The following is a 22,175-nucleotide window of genomic DNA, read 5'->3' as shown; positions in this document are numbered from 1 at the left end:
AAAGACTGAGACACATTCTGAGAAAAGCTAACACCAAGAAATCGTTTTAATTAAACTATAGAAACAATGGTTATAGTACAGAATATTTATGAGCAAAAAAGATACACCATGTTTTAAGTACTTACAAAGTTACAAACCATTTGCTTCCTTAACATTTTCCATATTTTAAGTTCATACATGAAGATGATCATGTTTACCATTTGGTGGAGTGGGGGTAGAAAAAAAAAGGTGTATTTATCACCAGCTAGATGTGCTCACTGTATGCTCCGTTATTTATATGCAAGGCCCGGGTGACTGGAAGTGCAGTGGTCAGGCATTTAATAAACTGGACAGCCATGTGTTTCTGCACGACAAGGCATCTTTACACAGGAGCAACCGGGAGAAAACAGGAGACAGCCAAGCACTCTGCACTGCAACACGCCACCTTAACAGCTAACCAGCATTACTCAACTGCTACACAACTGCGCCTAGTGCACAAAAATACACAAGAGAAGAGATTAGAAGTGTGTTTGGTCAACAGTCCTTTCCAAAAAATCAAAGTCTTTCCCCTGAAGTCTTTACGCAAGTTTGGGTTCAGATTACCATTTAGGTCTGCAGGTAAGTAACACACACAAACACATTTACACCAACTTTTGTAGGGTTTTAATTCTAAGGAATGAAGGCAATGCCGAGTCAATCTCTTGACAGCTCTAGGCTGTGCGTAATGGCTGCGTGTTTCCTTAAAAGTCAGGTGGCCACAAATTAGGTTACCCATCTGTTTAATTCCAAACAAAAAAAGTCAGCACTATATGAACAAAAAGGAAATTTTACCTCACACATCCAAGCCAATAATGAAATCTGAAGCTCGTTCACCTCACTAAATTACAAGAAATTTGAATAACAGCAACAAAATGGCACATAAAATGAAGTTTGCCACCTGAGGCAGAGCTCAGAACAAGTAAAAAGTTAGACAAAATGTTACAAAATAACCTTTTCAATAGCCAGTTGCTTGTTCCAAGGACTCCGGGGGACTGAGCTCGCGGTCCTGGGCGCAGGCTCCGGTCCGGTGGCCGCCGGCGACACATCTAGGTGTGAAGAGAAGCGGGTTCAGCCGCGCTGGTGGGCGCGTGGGCCTGGGCTCAGGCAGGCGCTCACTAAGCAGGGCTCTGGTGGAACGCGTGGGCTACGGAGGGCCCCACCCGGCCACTCACAACTGGTTCAAGGCCCGAGTTAGGACATCTTCGAGGCTACCATCGGCACTTACACCTCTGCTTGGTGGGCCAAGTGACCAAAAGCGTTACGGGGAGAAAAGAAAAAGGGGGAGGGGGCAGAAAAAGAAAAGGGAAAAAATAAAAATAAAAAAAAGAGGGCTGTGTCCAAATAGCCAAACAAAAAACTTGAAATCAGGAAATCGTCTATATTTCAGGATAAATTTAGTTTTCAAACAAAATATTTGGCAACGGAGAACGAGGCCTTACTATCTGCGCTAACGAGGGCCCTTCCTTTTAAAAAACAGGACCGAACAATCGGAGTTAAAGACACACTATCCTTGCCCCTCCCGGTGCGATACCTGCCGACTCTGTGGGTCCGAAAGCGCATGGCCGCGTTTCGCGGCGCGCGGGCCACGTCCACGGGAATGTCAACCAAGTCCCACCGCGCGGCCGGGCGCGCGGCCGCTCGCTAAGAGGATAGTGCATCTTTAACGTTTAAAGACAAACCTGCTCCAACACACGCCCACAGAAACTGGTCCCTGGAGGATCAGCCAAATCAGTTAAAATCTGCAATACTGGCCAATATTCTCTTATCAAACAGGAGACCGCAGCTTTAAAGGGGAAAATGCAGACGTTGGATAAAAACAGCAAGAAATAGTCATTGTCATCAATAGGTCTCAAACAGTTCACGCGACAGCACCGTATCTAACGTCACACGCGTCCGCTCCGCAGACCCCTCTCCGGGCGCTCCCGCGGCCACGCACGCGGACCGGGGACGCCACGCCAAACCCCACTTCCGCCTCGGGCCCTGCGCCTCGGGCCCCGCGGACATTACCGTTTGCTCACGAGGACACGGCTCCTTCCTCCTCGGGAGACTTGGGGGGGCTCTTGGACCGCGACCTGGACTTGGACTCCCTCTTGGACACGGGCGGGGGGCTCCGGGAGCGGGACCGGGAGCGAGAGCGCGAGCGGGATCTGGAGACCGAGGACGACTTGGACTTGGACCTCCGCGCCGACCTGGACTTGGACGTGGACCGCGATCTCGAGCGAGTGCGAGACCGGGACTTGGAGCGGCTGTAGCGGGATCGACTCCGGGACCTGGACCGGCTGCGGCTCCGGGAGCGGCTGCGGCGACGCCGCCTCGGGCTGCGGGCGGAAACGAGCAGGCGTCAGGGCTCCGCGAGCGGCCGCGCCCCGCCCGCCCCGGCCGCCATTATCTCGCCGCCAGGCGCCATTTCCCTGCCCGCGCGCCGGGGTCGCTCAGGCCTGGAGAGGCCCGCCCGCCCGCCCGCCCGTCGGGCCGGCCGCCGCAGCGAGCACACCGCGGGGTGGGCGCGTGGGGCGCAGAGTCGCGGGCCCGGCCCCCCGCCACGTGCGTCCGAGAACCTTTGTGAGTCAGCGCGGGGCCCCTCCCCGTTTACCTGCGGCTCCGGCGTCCGTAGCCGCCACCCCCGTACCTGCGGGGGGGCGGTCCCCGGCGGCTGTGGTGCGAGTCCGGGGGACGGCCGTAGCGCGCCATCTGCACCCGCAGCTCGCGGCCGTCCAGCACGGCCCCGTCCATGGCGTCCATGGCGTCCTCGGCGTCACGCTTGTCGTGGAAGCGGACGAAGGCGAAGCCGCGGGACTCCTTGGTGTAGCGGTCCCGCGGGATGTACACGTCCCCGACGCGCCCGTACTTCTCGAAGACACGCCGCAGGGTGTCGGGCGAGGTGCGGTAGGTCAGGTTGTCCACCTTGAGGGAGGTCATGCCCTCCACATCGGGAGGCGGGCGACCGTAACTCATGGCTCGGGAGAGTCGGCCGGGCCCTGCGACTGCGCGCCGCGAAACTGACGCCCTGGGCGGGCTCGCACGTCCGGCTGAGGCCGCGGCTGTCTCCCCGGCCTAGCTCGGCCCGGCTCCGCGCCTCTCCTCCGGCAGCTGGCGTCCTCGTGGAACCGGTTCGGAGAGTCAGACAAACGCCCGCTGGGGCCTACTTCCGCAGCAGAGAAGCAACTGGGCAAGCGGCCAACACCAGCGCGTATTTATAGTCCTCCTCACAAAATGGCGCCCGCACCACCGGCAAACGAACCCTCTAATTGGCTGGTCCCGCAACGTCCCTGCTGCGTGCCCCGCCTCTGTCTGGCGCGCCGGCGCAGAGCCGGGAAAAGCGCGGAGTCACTGCTGCTGGGAGGGGGAGCGGCGTTTGCAGGCGGTTGGAAAGCCCGCGAAACGCTCCTTCCGGCCAGGTGCTCCCGGGCAGGAGGAACAGGAAGCGCTCCCCGCCTGGGCTCCGCCCTCTCCTCCATGCTGGTGCCCGAGGTCCACGCCGCTTTGGGGCTTGGGCCTCAGCTCCGCCTCCGTTCGAGGGCGCTCCCCGCCCCCCTATTTGCCTCTCTGTCCCGAGGCGCCTCAGGCCGCGCTATGTGGTCCCCAGGTCCCCTCTCGCAAGTCCCCACTGTCGCTCGGTTCCGCTCTCAGGCCGTCGCCGCCACCCCCAGCGGGCTTGCCTCCGCTCCCCTCGGGACTGGGAGCTCTCGCGACGCGCCTGCTGGTCTCGGGCCGCGCGGGACTGCATTTCCCAGCGCGCTGAGCGGGCGGTGCCCCGGCTGCGGTCAGGTGACGGGGTCGTCTGACCGGCTATGAGTCAGGGCCGGCGGCCGGGCGGGCGGGGCCGCGCCGGCCTCTGCAGCTCGCCCTTGTCCCCTAATCCCCCCTCGCGGGCCCCTCAGCCCGGGGCGACAGCATTCTTGGCGCCTGTCCGGGCTGGGCTCTTCCACTCGGATCGTGTCCCAGGAATGTCCTGACTGCGCCCGTGGGGAGAGCCGCACCTTAAGCCCGGGCTTCTGAGCCGAGAACTGGGAGTCGACAGCCTGGCTCCTTTGCTGCCGGACCTGCCTCCTCTCACCATCTCTTCGACTCCCCAGGACTGGCAGTGGGGGTGCCCCGAGGAAAGCGGACTGCCCCGGGCTGCTGCTGACCTCGCTCCGGCAGGGCTGAGCCAAAATGTCCCCGGAATCCAAAAAGCTTTTCAACATCGTCATTTTAGGAATTGCCTTTATGTTTATGTTCACCGCCTTTCAAACTTGTGGAAATGTGGCGGTGAGTTGGGATCTGCTGTCCCTTCTTGGAAGCGCGTCTCTGAATGCGTTCCAGGAACGACAATAAACGTTAATTATACCCGCCGGCGCGCTTAACTGCGCCTTTTATTTTCACAGCCGTCCCCGTCTTTTATGATTAGGTTGGACTTCACGTATCAGACATTTCTTCTTAACATACGGGGATCTGAAACATTCCCGTTTATGTCTGACTTGCGTCTGGGTTTGTATGTTGACCTGTTTATTTTATTTAATTTTCCTGTATTAAGGTCTACATTATACTCGGAGAGTTAAGGAAATAAACCCAGGGCGTAGTTTCAGTCCCCTCCCCACTTCTGTTGTCCCTTTTCTTCTCTCCCGGCCACTTTCCGTGTTAAGTATTGAGCAGCTCCAACTTTTACTTTATTCTCAGCGTTTGGAGACCTTCCGGGGGGGGCGGGGGCTGCAAAAAGATCTCATTGTGTTGATTAGTTTTGTCTCCCACACAGCAAACCGTCATCAGGAGCTTAAATAGCACCGATTTTCACGGCAGCGGATATACCAGGTATGGTCCTGTGTGACTGGCTTTACTTTTTATATTACAGGGGTTGCTTGAATCCCGTCGGAGGCACAGGCCGTAAAACGCTGTGAATGGATTAGTAGTGACTGCTCCTTTTTCCTCTATGTAGATTATTTGGGAGGACGTAATGGAAGAGAGGTGACGAGGTTAGGTTTCATGTAGACACCAGGTCTGAAATCCTGGCTTCACAACCTAATTGCTGCGTTATCTTGGGCAAGTTGCTTGGAAGAGCTGCCTTTCCTTGCTCAGCTAACGCCCGGAAAGCGCTCCTGCCACAGCACCTGCCTGGCGTTTAATAAGCACTCAAGTATCGTCACATTACAGCTTCCCAGTCGTAAACAGAGGAGGTCTTAATAACCCCGGAAACCTTTGGTCTTTCTGTTTTTGTGATTTCATAACGATGTGTATGCTGTCATCAGTAGGCTGTCATCAGCAGCGTTTGGATTTTCATCAAGGTGTTTAGCCCCAGTGTTGCGCACGGAGAAAATGAAGTGAAAAGACGCCCTTAAGCCCCTAGTCCTCTGTGATGGGAGCTGGGACTGTAACATGAGCGTGTACCTAAGCGCAGAGAGGTTTCTTAATTTCTCTGCAGTGAGACTGGATGGTGGCCCACACCAGTCCCACGTGTGGTCTCCCCCCACCCCCGCCCTAAGTCTTACTTGCTCATTACCGCGCCTGAGCCTGGCCTTGTAGATGACATTTGAGAGTAAAGGGGTGTTAATGTCCATTTTCCTAAAGGATTGATGATACCATAACTTTCTGTAGTGCTTTGTATTTTGCATTTTCTAAAGAACAAATGAAAGAACATTTGCTATTTGGGAGATTCATAAGAGCCAGAGAATAATTTGCTTTGGATTTATAAGTAGTAATTGAATTCAGGACCTTAGAAATGGTTTCACACGTTGACACAAAACGTTCGTGTTAGGCAGGGCTGGGTCTGTAGTAGCTGGATAATGTTCAACAAGACCATCAGGTTGAGCTGAGCAAACTCTGGCTTAAGCAAGTTTTAACTCTGCGTCTGTTATTTTTAGCAGCGAAGTTGCACGCTGCTGCCAGGACTTGGAGGCTAAGTTGGTAGAGCAGACGGGTAGACTGGGGCCCCTGGCCCCACCTTTCACCGGGTGCCCGGGTGGACTTGGGCCCCTCTGTGCTGTGGTTATCATTTCCGTAAAATGAGGGCAATAACAATACCTCCTTCACAGAGCTGTGGGATTAAAAGCAAAAAATACATATCCAGGACTTGGGACAGTGCCTATTACATATTATGTGTTAGCTGTTATTGTAACTTACAAGTCCACCAAAACTGTGTCGTCCAAGGCATAGAAACATTTGATGAGACTTCCATCTTTTGTGCAAGTGAACACTAACATGGCATCCGGTGTAAGGGTATAGTTATCATCAGTGCTGACTAAAGAATATGAACGCTTCAGGCAAAACATCCATCGACGGAGTGAATCTGGGAAAGTGAACTTGGGAGACGGGGCTTCAGGAGTTCCGTTCTTGTGTGTTCTGTGTGCAGCATGGCGATCATTTACGGAGTGTTCTCGGCTTCGAATTTGATCACGCCCTCGGTGGTGGCTGTCGTCGGGCCTCAGCTCTCCATGTTTGCCAGTGGTTTGTTTTACAGGTGAGTGGTGTCATTTTCGTTGTTCGTTTTACGTAGCCCCTTCGGCCTCTTTCAGGCCCGTGGTCAACCTCTGACAGGGACCTGCGGACTTGGCCTGAAGAGAGTAGAGGCAATGATTCAGGGATTGGCTCTCCTTGATGCTCGGGATAGCAGAGTTTTCATGGGATTGGATGGGTGTATTCTTGCTCTTGCATTACTATTAATAAAAACAGTATCCTGAAATCTCTTTCAACAAGAGTTGAAAAGAGCTTCCAATGAAATAATGGAAAAAATAATGCTCTATTTTATATCAAAGTGATTAGCAGGAATTCAAATGAAATAATTAAACTTTTCTTGTGGCTTTGGGACTACGGTCCCATCATGAGCTAAGCGCTTGGCAAAGGGCAACTGCAAACCTTCACGCAGCGTGGGGTTTTACGGATTTGACTGGTACGTTAAGTGAGTGGGTCACACCTGTCCCTTGTTATTGTTCTGCTGGGTTCTCAACCCTGGAGGAGTCAGTCCTTTACGGTGACTCCTAGAAGGCTTGCGTGGCGCTCTGTTTCAGGCGTCGTGTGACTATAATGCGTTGACCTGTTATATTTTAGCATGTACATTGCCGTTTTTATCCAGCCTTTCACGTGGTCCTTCTACACAGCCTCTGTTTTCATCGGAATCGCAGCTGCTGGTAAGCCTCTCGGTGTTCATTTTCTCCCTTCCCTGGGGCTTATCTGTGAGGGGCGTTTGTGCATTTCATCTGTAAAGCTAAGGGACTTCGTTCCCCTGATAACTGTTCCCCTGACAACCGTGTGGTTTGAATTTTAGTGCTCTGGACGGCACAAGGAAACTGCCTGACCATAAACTCAGATGAGCACACTATTGGGAGAAACAGTGGGATTTTCTGGGCACTCTTACAGTCTAGGTAAGAGTCCTTTTGGAGCTCCGTCTTTCCTGTAATTCTTTCTGTCATGTCAGAGTTTTAGATCCTTGTTGTGTTAAAAACTCAAATCTTCCATGTTGTATGACCTAAGTTCCTGGCTGCATATAGATGAAAATTTTCGTAGAATTACTTAAAATCTACCTCAAATGCTTTGGAACTTAAGATTAGTAGGTAGAAACTAATAAGAATCATAATATTTTTAGCATTGGTTATATTTCAGGGGCTTTTGGGTTCCTCACTTCAGTAATGCTCACAGCGCCGTAAGATGAGAAAAAGACACACAGATGAGAAAACAGGCTTAAACGTTAAATAGCTAACCTGATTTAAACCATCATTATCTGTATTCCAAAGGCCATGCCCTCTGACCAAGCCCCGGGACCTGATAGCTGTTAACAAATACCTGTTTAAATTCAACACCGAACAATATAGCACATTCTATGTTTCGTAAAAGCAGCCACAGTCATTTTGTCATGGAATCTGTCTTGAGGATTGTCCCTCATGGATCTTGCCTGGAACTTTGGCATTGATAAGGCTTACCACATGCAAATATGTACTTTTAAGGGATTGGCTGTTAAGAAACTGGAGTGTGAGTGATTTCTTCTCTAGGAAAGTTTCAAAATAAGTATCTGGTTAGATGCAGATAACTAAACCATAGAATTTTTTCATAGATTCTTTAGAAGTAGCATACACTTGCCCTGGCTGGTGTGGCTCAGTGGGTTGAGCGCCAGCCTGCAAACCAAAGGGTCGCTGGTTTGATTCCCAGCCAGGGCACGTGCCTGGGCTATGGGCCAGGTCCCCAGTTGGGGGCACATGAGAGGCAACCACACGTGGATGTTTCTCTCCCTCTCTTTCTCTCTCCTTTCCCCTCTCTCTAAAAATTAAATTAAATTAAATAAAGGAAGAAAGAAAGAAAGAAGAAGTAGCATACACTTGTTCCCAGGGAGTCATTTCCAGTGTTCCAATAATAAATCACGTGTTTCAACGTGAGTCAAGACTTCTTTGAAGGGCGGTTCTGAATCAGGTTACTGTCACATGAGGGAGGCTGAGCTCCATCTGGGTCAGTTACGTTTTTCAGAAAGAGTCAGGGTGGAGCTGATACTTTCAAATGATCTAGGCCAGGTAGATACTTCTAAAATTATATAGTGCCTCCAACTTTCTCTTTTTAACAAGTACTGGGAAAATTGTTAGAAAACTAGAAATATGAAAATAATTTCTCAACGTTCTCATTTTCCTTTTTTTCCCCTCAGCTTGTTCTTTGGAAATCTCTACATATATTTTGCTTGGCAAGGGAAAACTCAAATATCAGGTTTGTTTTATTTGTCCCGTTTTATTCCGTTAGGTGCAAAGCGTAATAGCAGTTTCACAAAAACACCCATTGTTGCTTTGTTCAGGACTGTTCTGATGAGCCTTGGTACCTTAAGTCTCCTTAGATTTTAGCTTTTAGTAACTTTGTCCTTGGGTTATGTTATTAAGCTAGGATTACGTATAGCCAGTGACTTCAAGTGGCGTCCGAAGGCGTGGGAGGGGTTGTGCTACATATGTGAGCACACGAGTCAGTTGTCAGACTTTTGAATTCTTAGCTGTTTGTCTGCGCACTTCTTTGATTGAAAGAACATGATTTAAGTTATTGTGCCGTTTTTTTGCTTTGTTTTGGCTGATTGGTATTTCTGTAACTAAAAGGCAGAAGTGGACCTATCCCGCTCTTCCCCTCGCCCTCGGTTTTCCCTGATGCGAAAAATAAAGTACAGCTTCAGTGGGGGAGGGTTTCCGTGGCTATAAACAAGCCCTGAACATCAGGGTCACTCTGCAGGTGTCTGTGTGGTCAGGGCTCCCTCCTTTTCTCCTTTCCTTCCCCAGAGAGTGACCGGAGGACAGTGTTTATCGCCCTGACCGTGATTAGCCTGGTGGGGACAGTTCTTTTCTTTCTCATTCGGAAACCGGACGCTGAGAACATCCTGGGAGAAGATGAGTCTTCCGATGACCAGGACCTGGAAGTCAACGAGTAAGAAGTTGGAAACGTTCCTTTTTTAAAAAAATTTAAATAATTTGTTTGTTGGTTGGTTGGTTTATTTATTTATTTGTAGAGAGAGGGGAAAGGAGAAAGAGAGGGAGAGAAACATCAGTGTGTGGTTGCCTCTCACTCGCGCCCCCAACTGGGGACCTGACGTGCAACCTAGTCATGTGCCCTGACTGGGAATCGAACCAGCGACACTTGTCTCTCAGGCTTTTTTTTTTTCTTTTTTTAAAAATATATTTTGAGTAGCTCTAGTCTACAGGTTACCGGCCTCTTTATAGCCTAAGTGAGAGCTGATACTGGGCAGACCCGAGGGAACAGTTTTAAAGCAAATACGGGGAAGAAGGTAAGGAGGAGGAAGAAGGAAAAGGAATGGGCTGTGTAGCCTTGTCCCCACCCATGCCTGCAGGGCCCAGGGGCTTATTTTAGACCTTTTCCCTCTGATTTTTATTTTATTTTATTTTTTCCGTTTTTTTAATTGTTCTACTACAGCTGTCCCATTTCCCCCCATTGCCCTCCCCTGTCCCGCCCCCCTCCCCCATCTCCCACAGTTCACCCCTCCCCATTATCCGTGTCCATGGGTCATTTATACTAGTTCCTTGGCTAGACCCCCCCGCCCCCCCCCCCCCCCCCCCCGAGTCACTGTGAGTCTGTTCCTTGTTTCCAGGCCTCTGGTTACTTCAGCATTCTTGTCTGAGAAATGGCTTCCTTTGATGTCTCGCTGACGGAATTGAGAGTGATGTGCACCTGCGTGTTGGCCGAATCGATTGTATTTTAATAGTCTACAGGGTATAAATCAGTTCCTCCTTACTTGAGGCCCGAAGTATAAAGTATTAGAATTCTACCTATGATCCTATCCAACTACAAGATGAAGGAACTAGTAATTAAATTGAGTCTAAATAGTTTCTTGCTTTCAGGGAAGGCATGGGTTTTTAAGGTGAGGAAGAAAAACGTTTCCTGTTGATTAGAACATACTTCCTTTTTTGGATAAGTCGTTAATTTATTTAAATCAAATAGCTTTCCATCAGGTTTCTTTCTTTTTTTCTTTCTTTTTTGCTCTTGGTAATCAATATCACTTAAAGAGACAGGAAAGCCCTGGCTGGTGTGGCTCAGTGGACTGAGCGCCGGCCTGCGAGCCAAAGGGTCGCTGGTTCGATTCCCAGTCAGGGCACAGGCCCGGGTTGTGGACCAGGCCCCCAGTTGGGGGTGTGAGAGAGGCAACCACGCGATGTTTCTCTCCCTCTCTTTCTCCCTCCCTTCCCCTCTCTCTAAAAATAAATAGATAAATAAGTAAATAAAAAAGAAGATATAGGAGAAGTAGGTATTACCCTATTGACTGATGGTAGGCTAAGAAATGTGATTTTTTTTAATGTAAAAATTTTTTATTGATTTTTAGAGAGAGGAGGGGAGAGAGAAACACAGATTTGTTGTTTCCCTTATTTGTGCATCATTGGTTGATGCTTGCTTGTGCTCGGGTCTGGGATTGAACTTGGCAACCTTGAGCTACTGGATGACGCTCTCATTAACTGAGCTGCCGGCAGAGCAAGAAATGCAATCGTTTTAAAGCTTTCTTACCCTAATCGTAATAAACAACTGCTCTCAAGTTACATTAGCTTATTTAATTCTCAAAGGTGAGTGGTGGTGCCCCTGCTTTCTAAGTGAGGAAATGAAATGGAGAAATGAAGTCCTTTGTCTAAAACCACGCAGTTAATAAATGACGAAGCCGTGCTCAGGACTCCAGAGCCCGCACTTTTAATCAGTCGATTATGCTGCACCCAGCCGTGAGCCGCAGGGTGTAGTGTTGCTTTTGAAGAATTTTAGTGTGGAAGAACCTAATTTTTACAGAATCGGAGGGGCAGAAAATTGAATTCCCAAAATTGTTTTTAAGGGTGAAACTAGCAGGGTAGAGGAGAGTCCTGTCCTGCCTGAGGCATCATTGGGGAAGCACATGCGTGAACGTGGGCAGTACATTGAGCGCGAAAGGACTGTGTGCTGTCGTTAACAAGGGGCCGCCCGGGGGCACGTTGGGCCCATGCCCTGAGGCAAGGACGCGGGTCCTGGAGGGACTCCTGGGGCAGGGGGCACCGGGAGCCCTAGAAATGCTCCCCGGACCACGTAGGGGACAGAACCTGTACAAACTCCGATAAAGATGATAGTGTTTTTGTTCTCTTCTCAATTTTCAGGGGGTAAAGGCTTTATTTTTTCCTTTTCCGTTCACCAGGCCTGCCCGGAACAACATGACCAAGGCGGCGGACGCGTTCAGTAAGTGCTCTCTGCGTCTGGAACGCGGGAACGGGCGTCCAGGGGCAGCGTCGGCGCTGGCCTTCCCCTTCTCCCTGGGGCTGTGGGTCGGCGGCACCCCCCGTTATTTCCATTTCTCCAGGTGTGCTGTGGCGCGGGGGTGAGGGGCGGGCGAGGATCCCCGAGCCTGCCCGCCTGGGTGGGGGCGGCGGGGGCTGCAGAGCACTCGGGGGCTGGGCGTTTGCGCGAGAGGGTGCAGACAGACCCCGAGTCCAGGCTCCTTCTCTCCTCGGACCCAGGAGTCTGTGAGGACAGTCGCGCTCGGTGCTGAGGCTTCTTCCTGGCTCAGCCTCGTTGGGTGTCGTGCTCTGACGGCAGCTCTGAGTGTCGTGTGGCACGCGTGGTGTAGCCTGTGGCTATAACCTGTCCTGTCTCCATCGCCTGGAAGAGAAGCTCAGGGGCAGAGAAATTCCTTCGCCAGGGTCAGACAGCGAGCACGGACTGAGCTGACAGGCAGAGCCAGTGAGACCTGTCCTGGCCACCTTGCGGCCCCTTCGGAATCAGGCAGCCACGGCGTCCGAGGCTAAGGAGGCCTGATGGGGATCAGTTCTCTGCTGCTGCCTACAGCTCTCTACTTCTTTGTCTCCGTAGGAGAGCGAACCTGACAGGTCGTTACTGTCTGGCAGGGAGCAGCCCTTGGGGGCCACCTCCTTTCCGTAAACCCCTTGCAGGCCCCGGGCCTTGTGCTGGTGTCTAACTGTGGCCGGCCCGTAGGGGGCCTTACGCTAGTGTCCAGATCCTGGCCTCATCAGCTGTGGCCAGCTTTGGCCAGGAATTCCGGTAGCCTCTTTTTTTAGAAAGGCCTGTGGGTGTGGTGGTCTGTGCCCTGCGCACACAGTATGCCACTGTTCGGGCTGTTTTATCAGGCGTTTGTTGTCTATATTTCATATGGTTCAGGAATGCATTCATAATTCTACATTGGGCTTCATGTTGTGATTAAAAAGGATATAGCCTGACTGTCCCCCAGCAGGATGGGGGGTCACCACAGTCAAAGGCCTGGCTTTCAGCTATGCAGATTTAGAAACTTATTTGTCAGAAGTCTCCAGAAGGGCCCTGGCTGGGTATCTCAGTTGGTTAGAGTATTGTCCTGATACACCAAGGTTGTGGGTTCGATCCCCAGTCAGGGCACATATAAGAAGCAACCAACGATGCATAGATAAATGGAAGAACAAAGTGTTGTTTCTCTCTCAGAATTTTTTTTTATTGTATGTGTGTTTGTGTGTTAGACTTCATTTTGCAGAACAGTTTTAGGTTCACAGTGAAATTGAAAGGAAGGTCCAGAGATTGCCCATGCGCCCCCTGCCTCACGCATGCACAGCCTCCTTCATGTCAGTGTCCCCGGCCCCCAGAGACAGCGGCACATTTGCTGCCGTTGATGAGCCTACATCGACACACCACTGCCACTCGGCTCCTGCAGCTTCCCTCGGGGCCACTCTCGCTGATGTACATTTCGTGGGTTTGGGCAAATGTGTAATGACATGTAATTGCCCTTACAGTGTCATACTACATTATGTTTTAAAATTCCTTTTTGTTCGCTAAATCTTCTGACTATTCAAAAACAAACATGCTTTGTTGATACAATTTTAAAAATTGTTTTACACTTTGTATTGATCATGTAGTTTTTCTGGAATTACATGAAAGGGATTGGTGGAAATACCGTATTGCATTTAGTCTGGCTACGTTTCAGTGAAATTGGAGAGAAGCGTATCCTCTGCACATGGAGAAATTCAGGAGAGTGCTGGTGACTCACGTCCGTTTCACAGCCAGCATTGAATAAGAACTGATAACTAGTTTCGTACCCTAAACTAATGAGGTACCAGAGGAGTCGCCTTAAATTATGAAATGTGAGCCAGTTTAGAAAGATGGTTAAAATACAGTTTTTAGAAATGCATTTTCCACTGTAGAGTTCAGCTAAATCGGACAGCATGAAAGCAGACATCAGAGCGAGCGATCGTAACCAAGTGTGCAGGACTGGAGGGTCCGCGCGAGACTGTTGGGGGGACGGCGTTCCCGCTGCTGCGTGGTCGGAACGCTCCCGGGGTTCTAATCTGGGCCAGTCCTCGAGCTGCTCCCGTGATAACGCCGTAGGGAAGGTCGCACTTGCCAGCTGTTGGTTCCCTTAAGAGCCGAACCTTTCCTTAAGTCTTAGAATATTCTCTTGTTCTGTTTGATTCTATTTCTTTTCTCCATTTCACGTTTTATAGAAATTAGAGCTGGAAGAGTGTGTTTGAGAAAACATGACTCTCGGATCTATTTAAACGGTTGAAATAAACATGTTATTTATAGGGCAGATTTAGTTAATACCTTAAGCAGTTTAATCTGAATCCCTAACCTCTGTCCCAGTGTATTTGTTTCCTTGCATTATTTTTTCTCCTTTTTTCTTTCTTTTTGACTTGCTTGCATTATTGACCGAGGGGTGTTTCAGTTGAAGAAATGCTTTAGAATTTTTGTTTGCTTAATTGAAATTGAGTTAAGTACTTCCAAAATGTTTTCTTTTCTTTCCTTTTTTTACAGAAAAGTCTCTTAAATTATGTGTCACCAAGGAGATGCTCCTTCTTGGCATCACAACTGCGTATACAGGTAAGTACTTCTAAGTTATTAAGTTTTGCATTTTTCCTGTTGCTGAATAATAACAAGGGCTGAAACAACAGCCATGTTATTCTTTCTCATGGTTACGTGCATCGACTGAGCTCAGCCGAGCGGTGTTTCAGGTGGTCGCGGTGGGTGTCTCTTAGGGGACAGCCTGGTCAAGGGAGTTTCACATGCTTATCTGAAGGGTCAGATGCCGGGCCAGGTCTCTCTCCCCAGGTGTCTCTGGCCGTTGGCTGGACTACCCCCTCCCTTAGGAGTCCCTCCAAAAAGGGCAGAACGAGAAACGACCAGACCCTAAAGCTGGCCTGGCACCTGCTTAGCATCACCTCCACTGCAAGTCCCAGGGCCAGCTGGCCCCGCTTCAGAGGGGGACGGTTCTACACACGGGGCTAAAAACCCGGGCAGGGTTTACCCTAACCCATGGTTTTAGGGCAAAATGGAGCACGGAAGAAAATAACATGGGTAAATCTTTCATTTTGTATGGGTCAAGATAATTTCTTATTTTAACCCTTTGAATGCCATGCATAATTCGAGATTTGGATCAACATGAGGAAAAGTTATATCAATATATAACCTGAAGTACAAAAAAGGAGGACAATACATAAAATATTAATTATTCCATTGTTATTCACATTTATAAACATCAAAAAAAGAGTTGCTGGGAGCAACGCTGGCACTTTTGGGAAAATTTGTCAGCGTCGTTCACAGTGATGTTGGCACTCAAAGGGGAAGGGAGTGAGGAAGAGAGGGAGAGAAACATCAGTGTGTGGTTGCCTCTTGTGCACCCCCAACTGGGGACCTGGCCTGCAACCCAGGGCTGTGCCCTGACTGGGACTCGAACCAGCAACCCTTTGGTTCGTGGGCCAGCACTCAATCCACTGAGCCACACCAGCCAGGACTGAGATAATTTCTAATGAAAAAGAACGAGCTCTGTGGCTTACTACCAGTCATGTGATGTGATCATGGGTGGAGCGCTCTTAGGTCTTAAGAATGTTGAGAAAATCCATTTCCTCTTAAGTTCTGTAATGTACCAATTATTACTTTTGCCTTTTCTGCCTCATAGGTATAAACCTCTTTAGGAGAAAGAGAGTAAATATTAAACATCTTTAAAATTCAGTAAAGGTCTGTAGCATTGAGGAATCGGGTCTTCTACTGATCTGCCCTAATTTTTACCCTAACTTTTTGAAATTTTTTTCCTGGGAAAAAGGGTTTAATTAAATATGTTATCATTATGTCTTTAAGCAAAAGTGGATCATATGTATTGGCTTTCCAAATGTACTTTCCTGTGCCCTTGGAAAGCGATTACGCATTTATGTTAATTGTATCTCCTGCTCATTTACTGTCTACACGCAGAGTGGCCGTTTTTAACATAAGATGTCTTTGCTTTTCTGAGTTGATGTTTATCAGAAACTCGAAACACCTGCCTCTTGTGGCTGACGCCATTTATCACTTAGGTGGCGGAGGCTTATGCTGTGCGCAGGAGTGGCATTGCCACCCGAATGCGTGTTTGTTTTATATGTTTGCCTGATATGTACATAGCTCAACTGCTGCTAGACATGAAGCAAAACTAGGAAGCGGAGGGTGTGAATGTGTAATTTAAACCTGATTTTTTTTCTAAAGGTCTGGAATTGACTTTCTTTTCTGGTGTGTATGGAACTTGTATTGGTGCTGTCAATAAATTTGGAACAGAAGAGAAGAGCCTCATCGGACTTTCTGGCATTTTCATTGGCATTGGAGAAATTTTAGGTTAGTTAAAAAAAAAAAAAGTTTTGCATTAAATTAGTTTGTTAAGTTATAATAGAAATTTTAAGTGTACTTCACCTCTCTGTTCTTGAATTTCTATTTCCCTGCTTATTTTAGCCAGATGGGTACGTCTTTGTTTTTTTATTATTACTGTTCTAAGGTAATTGAATTACAAGACATTTGCCAAATAATTCACAGACAAAACCATACATAGGAAAACACATGGTTTCTCCCAGCTTTTCCTCGTAAAATACTTTCTTTTTCTCTGCCTGGGTGTCCTACAGTCCAGTCCAGTTCTGACACCGCCACCAGGTGAGCGTCACTCTCCACAGTTTCAAGAGCATCCGCCCGCACTTCAGATGCCAGTTCCGGGTCCCCAGACTACCCACACTGTCCCGCTGGGCTATGAATTCAGGGTCCTGCAGCCCCTGGAAAAACGTTACACTGGATATGACAGTTATTACAAAGAATAGAGTGCACAGCCAGGTGATGAGGTACACAGAACAGAGCCCTGAAGGGTCCCGAGGGCAGGAACCTCTGTCCCCATGGAGGTGGGGTATGGCGCCGTCCCAGCACGTGGAAGCTCTGCCAGAGCTCTTGTGCAGGGGGTTTGTAGAGGTTGCATTGTGTGGGCACAGTCGCTTTGGGCAGTGGCCGTTGGTGACTAACGCCATCCTTGTCCTTCTCCCCTCCCCCGGGATTGCGGGGCTGAGGGTTCCACCTCTAACCTCGGCTTGGCCTCCTGGTGACCTGCCCGCACCCTAAAGCTTTCTAGGGCCGCCCCAGCCCTCCTCACCGTGGCCTCATTGGCCCAGATGAGGGCAGGGTGGAAAGGGATTCCTGTGGGCAGCACAAGACTCCCGCTGCTGAGGGCGTTCCCAGGGCTGTAGGACTCTGCCGGGACGGGACGGGACGAGGCAGAGACCGAGTATGTGACTATAGCGCACTGGTTCCTCCCGATCCAGCAAAGATTTGTTCACCCGGTGCACCGGGTGCTGCGCCACCTGTGAGGAACTGCCCAGCAGACACTTACAGTGTGGCCACGGCGCGAGCGAAGCAGCCCCGGAGGGCCCTCTGGAGTGCGCGGACAGCTGCCTTATCAAGGTCCCGGCTCCGGCCGGCCCCTGCAGCGGAACCGGCGTGTCAATGCTTGAGCACGTGCAGTACAGCTGCAGTCGTCGTCTCCGTGTTGGCGCGGCCGACGTCTGGGGCAGCTCTGGGCGGGCTGCCTCACTCATTCGTTGTTTCCGGCTTCACTGGGGTGCAGTCCCACGCCCTGCCGTTCGCCCGCGTGCAGTACACACGTCAGTGGTCCTGAGTCTTTCACACGGCTGTGCACCCCTCCCTGCGGTTCAGTTTTAGAGCATTTTATCCCCCCCCCCCCAGGCAGGTGTTAGCTGACCCACTTCGTTCTCTATGGGCTTGCTTCCTCTGGACTCCCGGTTCCATGCGGCCGCTCGGCACGGGGCTCTTCCGTGGTCAGTGCGCGTCTCCATTGCTCCTCCTTCCCAGCAGTATTGAGTTGTATGCACAGACGTCAGTTTATTCGTTCATCATTTGATGGACATTGCGTTTTGGGCCATTAATGCTGCTGTGAACATCTGAATTATTTATTTGTATATTTTTAGAGAGAAAGGCAGGGAGGTAGAAAGGGGGAGAAACATCCATCAGGCGCCCCTTGCATGCCCCCCAACTGGAGCCCTGGCCCGCCACCCCCACCCAGGCACGAACCGGCGACCCTTCGGTTCACAGACCGACGTTCTGTCCACGGAGCCGCAGCAGCCGGGGCTGAATGGCTTCTGTGTGAGCGCACGTCTTCTCTTCTCTTGGGCAGATTCCTACCTGGGGCTGGAAGTGCTGGGTCGCATGATAACTGCATTCCCGGCACTAGTGCCGATCCCAGACATTGTACCTTGACCTTGCTGGCTGCTGGGGGTTGTTGTCGTCCTATAAATACTCCTGAGCTGTGTTCTTGCGTGCCGTTCACTTGCCTGGAAAGAAACAGTGTGATTCTTTCAGGTCCTGCTTTTCGAATGCGTGGGGCAGGCGGGAGCAGTGCTCAGCCTGGGGCGGGGCTGTGTACACCCAGCGCGTGAGGCAGAAGGTTTGCGGTCTGGCCGCCGGGACCTGGCACCATTCCCGGCCCAGGGCAGGGCACTAGCGCCTCTAACGACGCTGAGGGCGCTTCCGTCCCGGTTCTCTGCTGGTCACTCCCGTGCTGCGCTGGTCAGCACTCAGTAGGGACTGAGGGGACCTCTGTGCATCGCTGGGGTCCTCTCTGAGCGGCTCTCCATCCGACACCCTGCCCTGGGCGCTCTCGCCCCCTGGTACCCCGGACTCCCCGCTGCGTCTCCTCAGCCCAGCGGCAGGGTCCCCCACTGGCCTCCCCTCTGACGGGGCTGGGCAGTGTGGGGCTTGCCCCGCTTCCTGTCTCCCAGGGGCACTGCCCTGTGGTGCCCGGCGTCTGCCCAGCTCCCAGCCCACTGCGCTGATGTGCGTGCATTTTTAAGGCGGCGGTAAATCCAGTCCTTGTTCCTCCGTCTCACCGAGAAGTCTGCTCTGATTTTTAAAGTTTCTTCTGTGTCAGTAGCTAGTCCATATTTAACGTGCTCTTTTTCTTGATTAAATTAGCCTTTGGTTTGTCCGTGTTATGTCTTTCTCCAAATCAAGACTGATGTATTAACTTGCTGGTGGGCTGTTCTGTTCTCTACTCCATTGATCTCATAGGTGGAAGCCTCTTCGGCCTGCTGAGCAAGAACAATCGTTTCGGTAGAAACCCAGTTGTGCTGCTGGGCATCCTGGTGCATTTTGTAGCTTTTTACTTAATATTTCTCAACATGCCTGGGGACGCCCCCATTGCCCCCCTCGAGGGGACCGACAGCAGCGCCTACATCAGACCCAGGTAGGGTGACGCCTTTTTTCTAGTCCTTCAAGGAAGGGCGGGAGAGCTGTAACAGGAGCAGTTAGTCTTTTTCCAGGAAGCCTGTTATCTGTAAGGCCGCCTGTCAAGTGTAAACGGAGCCAGAAGAAGCTTAGATAGAAATCCATATTTTACCTCTGCTGTTTTGAGCAGCGAAATCTCTGGAACTTAGAGCCTCAAGGAAGGATCAAGGGGTAGCCGGCCAGCCGGGCAGGGCAGCCAGTCCTTTCACAGCCGATGCTAAATGTTCTGAAGATGTCGCTTTACTGAACTCGCACATTCATTCTAGACACATTTATGTCCAGATCGCAGTCTAAGGGCAGCCCTGCCCCAAACAGTGTCTTCTTCCCAAACACGTAATAGCCCCGAGTTTGCTAGACTGTGAACGTGAGTGTGTTTGAGCGTAAACTCTTCTTTTGAAAATTCCAATATTTGTGGATTCTTGTTCCAGTGTGTTTAAAACTTGGAAGGTAAAGTGCTTTTGTGGGTGAGTTGCTTTCACATTGTTAATGGCTCTAGCAGATATTGCTCATCCTCATTCTGTATTAACTTCTATTTTACTCAGCAAAGAAGTGGCCATCCTCTGCAGTTTCCTGCTGGGCCTTGGAGACAGCTGCTTTAATACCCAGCTGCTCAGCATTCTGGGTTTCCTCTATTCGGAAGACAGCGCCCCGGCGTTTGCGGTCTTTAAGTTTGTCCAGGTAACTCTCTGCAGCTCACGCACCCTTCGCTTCAGAGCTTTGACTCTATTTTCTTCACGTCTCTTAAATGGGAGTCAGGGGCGCCCTTCAGAGGGGTTGGTGTCGGAATTAGGAAGCAGTGAGTCTCGGGTGGTCCCCCCGCACCGGCCACTCGTATAAGAGATTTCCCGCCCTGGCCTCTCCGACTCACATTAGACACTTCCTTCCTTGGCTCCCTGGACCCATTCGTGGTATAGACGCTCCTCCCTGTGTCTGCATGTCCCTTTATCATCCCAGTCATTCACGAATCACTGTTTTAAATAACAGATTGTAGCTTACCTGATTGGTCACCAGCTCTGGAAGGGAGTTCCCGGTGCGGGTTTGTGAGCGGGTGACATGGGACGTGCCAGTCACAGGACGCCACGGGTCGGAGCGGGATGGGGCTTAGCGTGGCGCGCGGGTCCCCGTGTGCGTGTTGTGACTTGTGTTCTTTATTCCCAGTCCATTTGCGCAGCCGTGGCCTTTTTCTACAGCAACTACCTTCTCCTTCACTGGCAACTCCTGGTCATGGTGGTCTTTGGGTTCTTTGGAACTGTGTCGTTCTTCGCTGTGGAGTGGGAAGCTGCCGCCATTGTCGCCCGGGGCTCTGACTACCGAAGTATCTGACCGGGGAGCCGGCGACAGGAGACTGCCTGCCACAGGATGGCGGCGCCCACGGAGCGCACTGCAGGGCGGGGCGCGGGGAGACGCCGCCGTGTTTCCACAGCGCAGTGCCGGACGCCCGCGTGGGAATCGGAGAAGCGGGGCTGCCCGGCCTGCTGGAGGTGGTGTTCGAGTTTACAGACGTCCGCTCCGTAAAGCACGTGGGATGGGGAGGCGTGTCCTGTCGGTTATAACCATTCAAAGATGTTTTTTTAGTTCCTCTGTCGAAGGTTCCTTATCATCAGGTTATTGAATGTAAATGTTTTCCTCTCCCTCCTGGTTCCTTGACTGATCTTGTCTCGACTCACAGTCCTAGGCCATATGTCACGTAGAGATTCTTGCTGGGCTTCGAGTTATGTGTTACTACATAATAACAGGGAGCATATGCTGCCCCACATGTGTGTCTAGGAATGACATTTAAATAAATCGTGAGATGCTGAAACGGAATCTCATCTTTGAAAGGGTTTGCACTTTCTACCTCTTTAAATGTTTTGTTTGGTAAGTTTTCCTACCTTGTAGTTCATAGCAAGGAGTGGCTAGTTAAGTATTGTAAAGTGAGGTAAAAACCGTACTCAGTCTTAAAAACAGGAATCTAACATTTGTAAATGAACTAAAACACACACACACGTTTACTAAAGGCGGATTTTTGCTGGCAATTTTCCTAGAAGATACAATGCAGGGAAAAAGCAAGCTCTGAGCTGCGGCAGCAGGCCCCCACCCCCCTGGGGACACAGTGCCGCTCTCTGGGCAGATCTTGAAATGGAGATGTTGACTTTCCTCCATATGAGCTTGCTTAAAATGTTTTTAAAAATTTACATATAACTCAGAAACCGTAAAAGTCACCATTTTTAAAGTGCACCATTTAGGTTTTTTTTTTTTTTTTTTAAAGTATATGCACAAGATTGTTCAACTGTCACCACGATCTAATTCCAGAACAATTTCATCACCCCCCCACCACCTGTTAGCAGTCCTTGCCTGGTCTCCGGCCTGGCCCTGGCAGCCCCTAATCCACTTCCTCTTTCAATGGGTCTGCTTGTGCTGAACGTTTTATATAAATGGGAGAGATATTTTATATTTTATTGATTATGCTATTAACAGCTGCCCTGGTTTTTCCCCCTTTGCCCCCCTCCACCCAGCACCCCCCACTCCCTCAGGCAGTCCCCCCGCCATTGTTCATGTGCATGAGTCATGCATATAACTTCTTGGGCTGCTCTGTTTCCTATATGGCACTTTACATCCCCATGGCTGTTCTGTAACTGCCTATTTGTACTTCCTAATCCCCTCACCTCTTCACCCATCCCCTCCCTACCCCCCATCTGGAAACCATGAGACACACTCCGTATCCATGATTCTGTCTCTGTGCTTCTTGTTTGCTTAGTTTGTTTTATAGATTCAGTTGTTGATTTGTATTTATTGCCATTTTATTGTTCATAGTTTTGATCTTTTTCTTATATAAGTCCCTTTTACGTTTTATATAATGATGGTTTAGTGATGATGAACATCTTCCCTTCACCATTGGCTTTGTGTGGATTGTCCTTTGTTTCATTTAGCTTAGCCTTCACTTCTTCTCTTATGTGTTTGCCGTACTCGAGCATATCTGTCAAGTCTGTGAGCATCTTTATCACCAGTGTCTTGAATTCTGTGTCTGTTAGGTTGGCTATCTCCTCGTCGTTTAGTTCTCCCACTGGAACCTTGATCCGTTCCCTCTTTTGGACCATACTTCTCTGTCTCCGAATTTTGACAGGCTCCTGTGTGTGTTTGCCTCCAGGCAGAGCTGTCGCACCTGTTACGTTGTAAGGGGCAGAACCTTAGGGATTTGTCAGTACAGGGCGACCAGTTTCACCACGTTATGG

At 50.2% G+C, this 22,175-nt stretch overlaps 2 protein-coding genes across 5 annotated transcripts; one reads left to right on the top strand and one right to left on the bottom strand.

The window, feature by feature from the left end:
• Positions 1 to 15: 15 nt before the first annotated feature.
• SRSF2 (serine and arginine rich splicing factor 2) lies at positions 16 to 3,696 on the bottom strand. Of its 4 annotated transcripts, none has more exons than XR_016507262.1 (4): positions 2,612 to 3,696; positions 2,026 to 2,336; positions 1,698 to 1,801; positions 16 to 1,064 (listed from the first exon to the last, which is right to left on the bottom strand). XR_016507262.1 is itself a non-coding variant. In XM_090257840.1 (3 exons), exons 1-2 carry the CDS (start codon positions 2,971 to 2,973, stop codon positions 2,033 to 2,035), a joined length of 630 nt encoding a protein of 209 aa, XP_090113966.1. In that variant the 5' UTR covers positions 2,974 to 3,696; the 3' UTR covers positions 16 to 1,064; positions 2,026 to 2,032. The 4 variants fall into 4 exon arrangements, 2 of the variants coding, with proteins under 2 accessions (XP_090113966.1, XP_090113965.1); XR_016507263.1 differs by lacking the exon at positions 1,698 to 1,801 and having other exon boundaries at positions 16 to 467; positions 970 to 1,064; positions 2,612 to 3,695; XM_090257840.1 differs by lacking the exon at positions 1,698 to 1,801 and having other exon boundaries at positions 2,648 to 3,696.
• On the top strand, positions 3,082 to 20,764 carry MFSD11 (major facilitator superfamily domain containing 11). The gene is made up of 13 exons (XM_090257837.1): positions 3,082 to 4,269; positions 4,754 to 4,809; positions 6,344 to 6,451; positions 7,039 to 7,118; positions 7,256 to 7,352; positions 8,618 to 8,676; positions 9,228 to 9,372; positions 11,606 to 11,646; positions 14,200 to 14,265; positions 15,898 to 16,023; positions 18,748 to 18,922; positions 19,506 to 19,641; positions 20,122 to 20,764. Exons 1-13 carry the CDS (start codon positions 4,174 to 4,176, stop codon positions 20,284 to 20,286), a joined length of 1,350 nt encoding a protein of 449 aa, XP_090113963.1. The 5' UTR covers positions 3,082 to 4,173; the 3' UTR covers positions 20,287 to 20,764.
• The last annotated feature ends 1,411 nt before the right edge of the window (positions 20,765 to 22,175 follow it).

This window comes from Furipterus horrens, unplaced genomic scaffold (genome assembly GCF_987537825.1).
Source record: "Furipterus horrens unplaced genomic scaffold, mFurHor1.1.pri manual_scaffold_11, whole genome shotgun sequence".
NCBI classification, from domain to species: domain Eukaryota; kingdom Metazoa; phylum Chordata; class Mammalia; order Chiroptera; family Furipteridae; genus Furipterus; species Furipterus horrens.
The sequence above is the reverse complement of the archived record's forward strand: the minus strand, read 5'-3'. Positions and strand labels throughout refer to the sequence as shown.

What these genes read in the sequence shown, in the direction of transcription:
- SRSF2 (XM_090257839.1), bottom strand. Translation starts at nt 2,973, where the DNA reads ATGAGTTACGGTCGCCCGCCTCCCGATGTGGAGGGCATGACCTCCCTC. An exon ending in TACGGACGCCGGAGCCGCAG is followed by an intron (nt 2,337 to 2,611) that starts GTAAACGGGGAG and finishes TTCCGCCCGCAG; the next exon opens with CCCGAGGCGGCGTCGCCGCA.
- MFSD11 (XM_090257837.1), top strand. Translation starts at nt 4,174, where the DNA reads ATGTCCCCGGAATCCAAAAAGCTTTTCAACATCGTCATTTTAGGAATT. An exon ending in AAACTTGTGGAAATGTGGCG is followed by an intron (nt 4,270 to 4,753) that starts GTGAGTTGGGAT and finishes TCTCCCACACAG; the next exon opens with CAAACCGTCATCAGGAGCTT. An exon ending in CACGGCAGCGGATATACCAG is followed by an intron (nt 4,810 to 6,343) that starts GTATGGTCCTGT and finishes TTCTGTGTGCAG; the next exon opens with CATGGCGATCATTTACGGAG.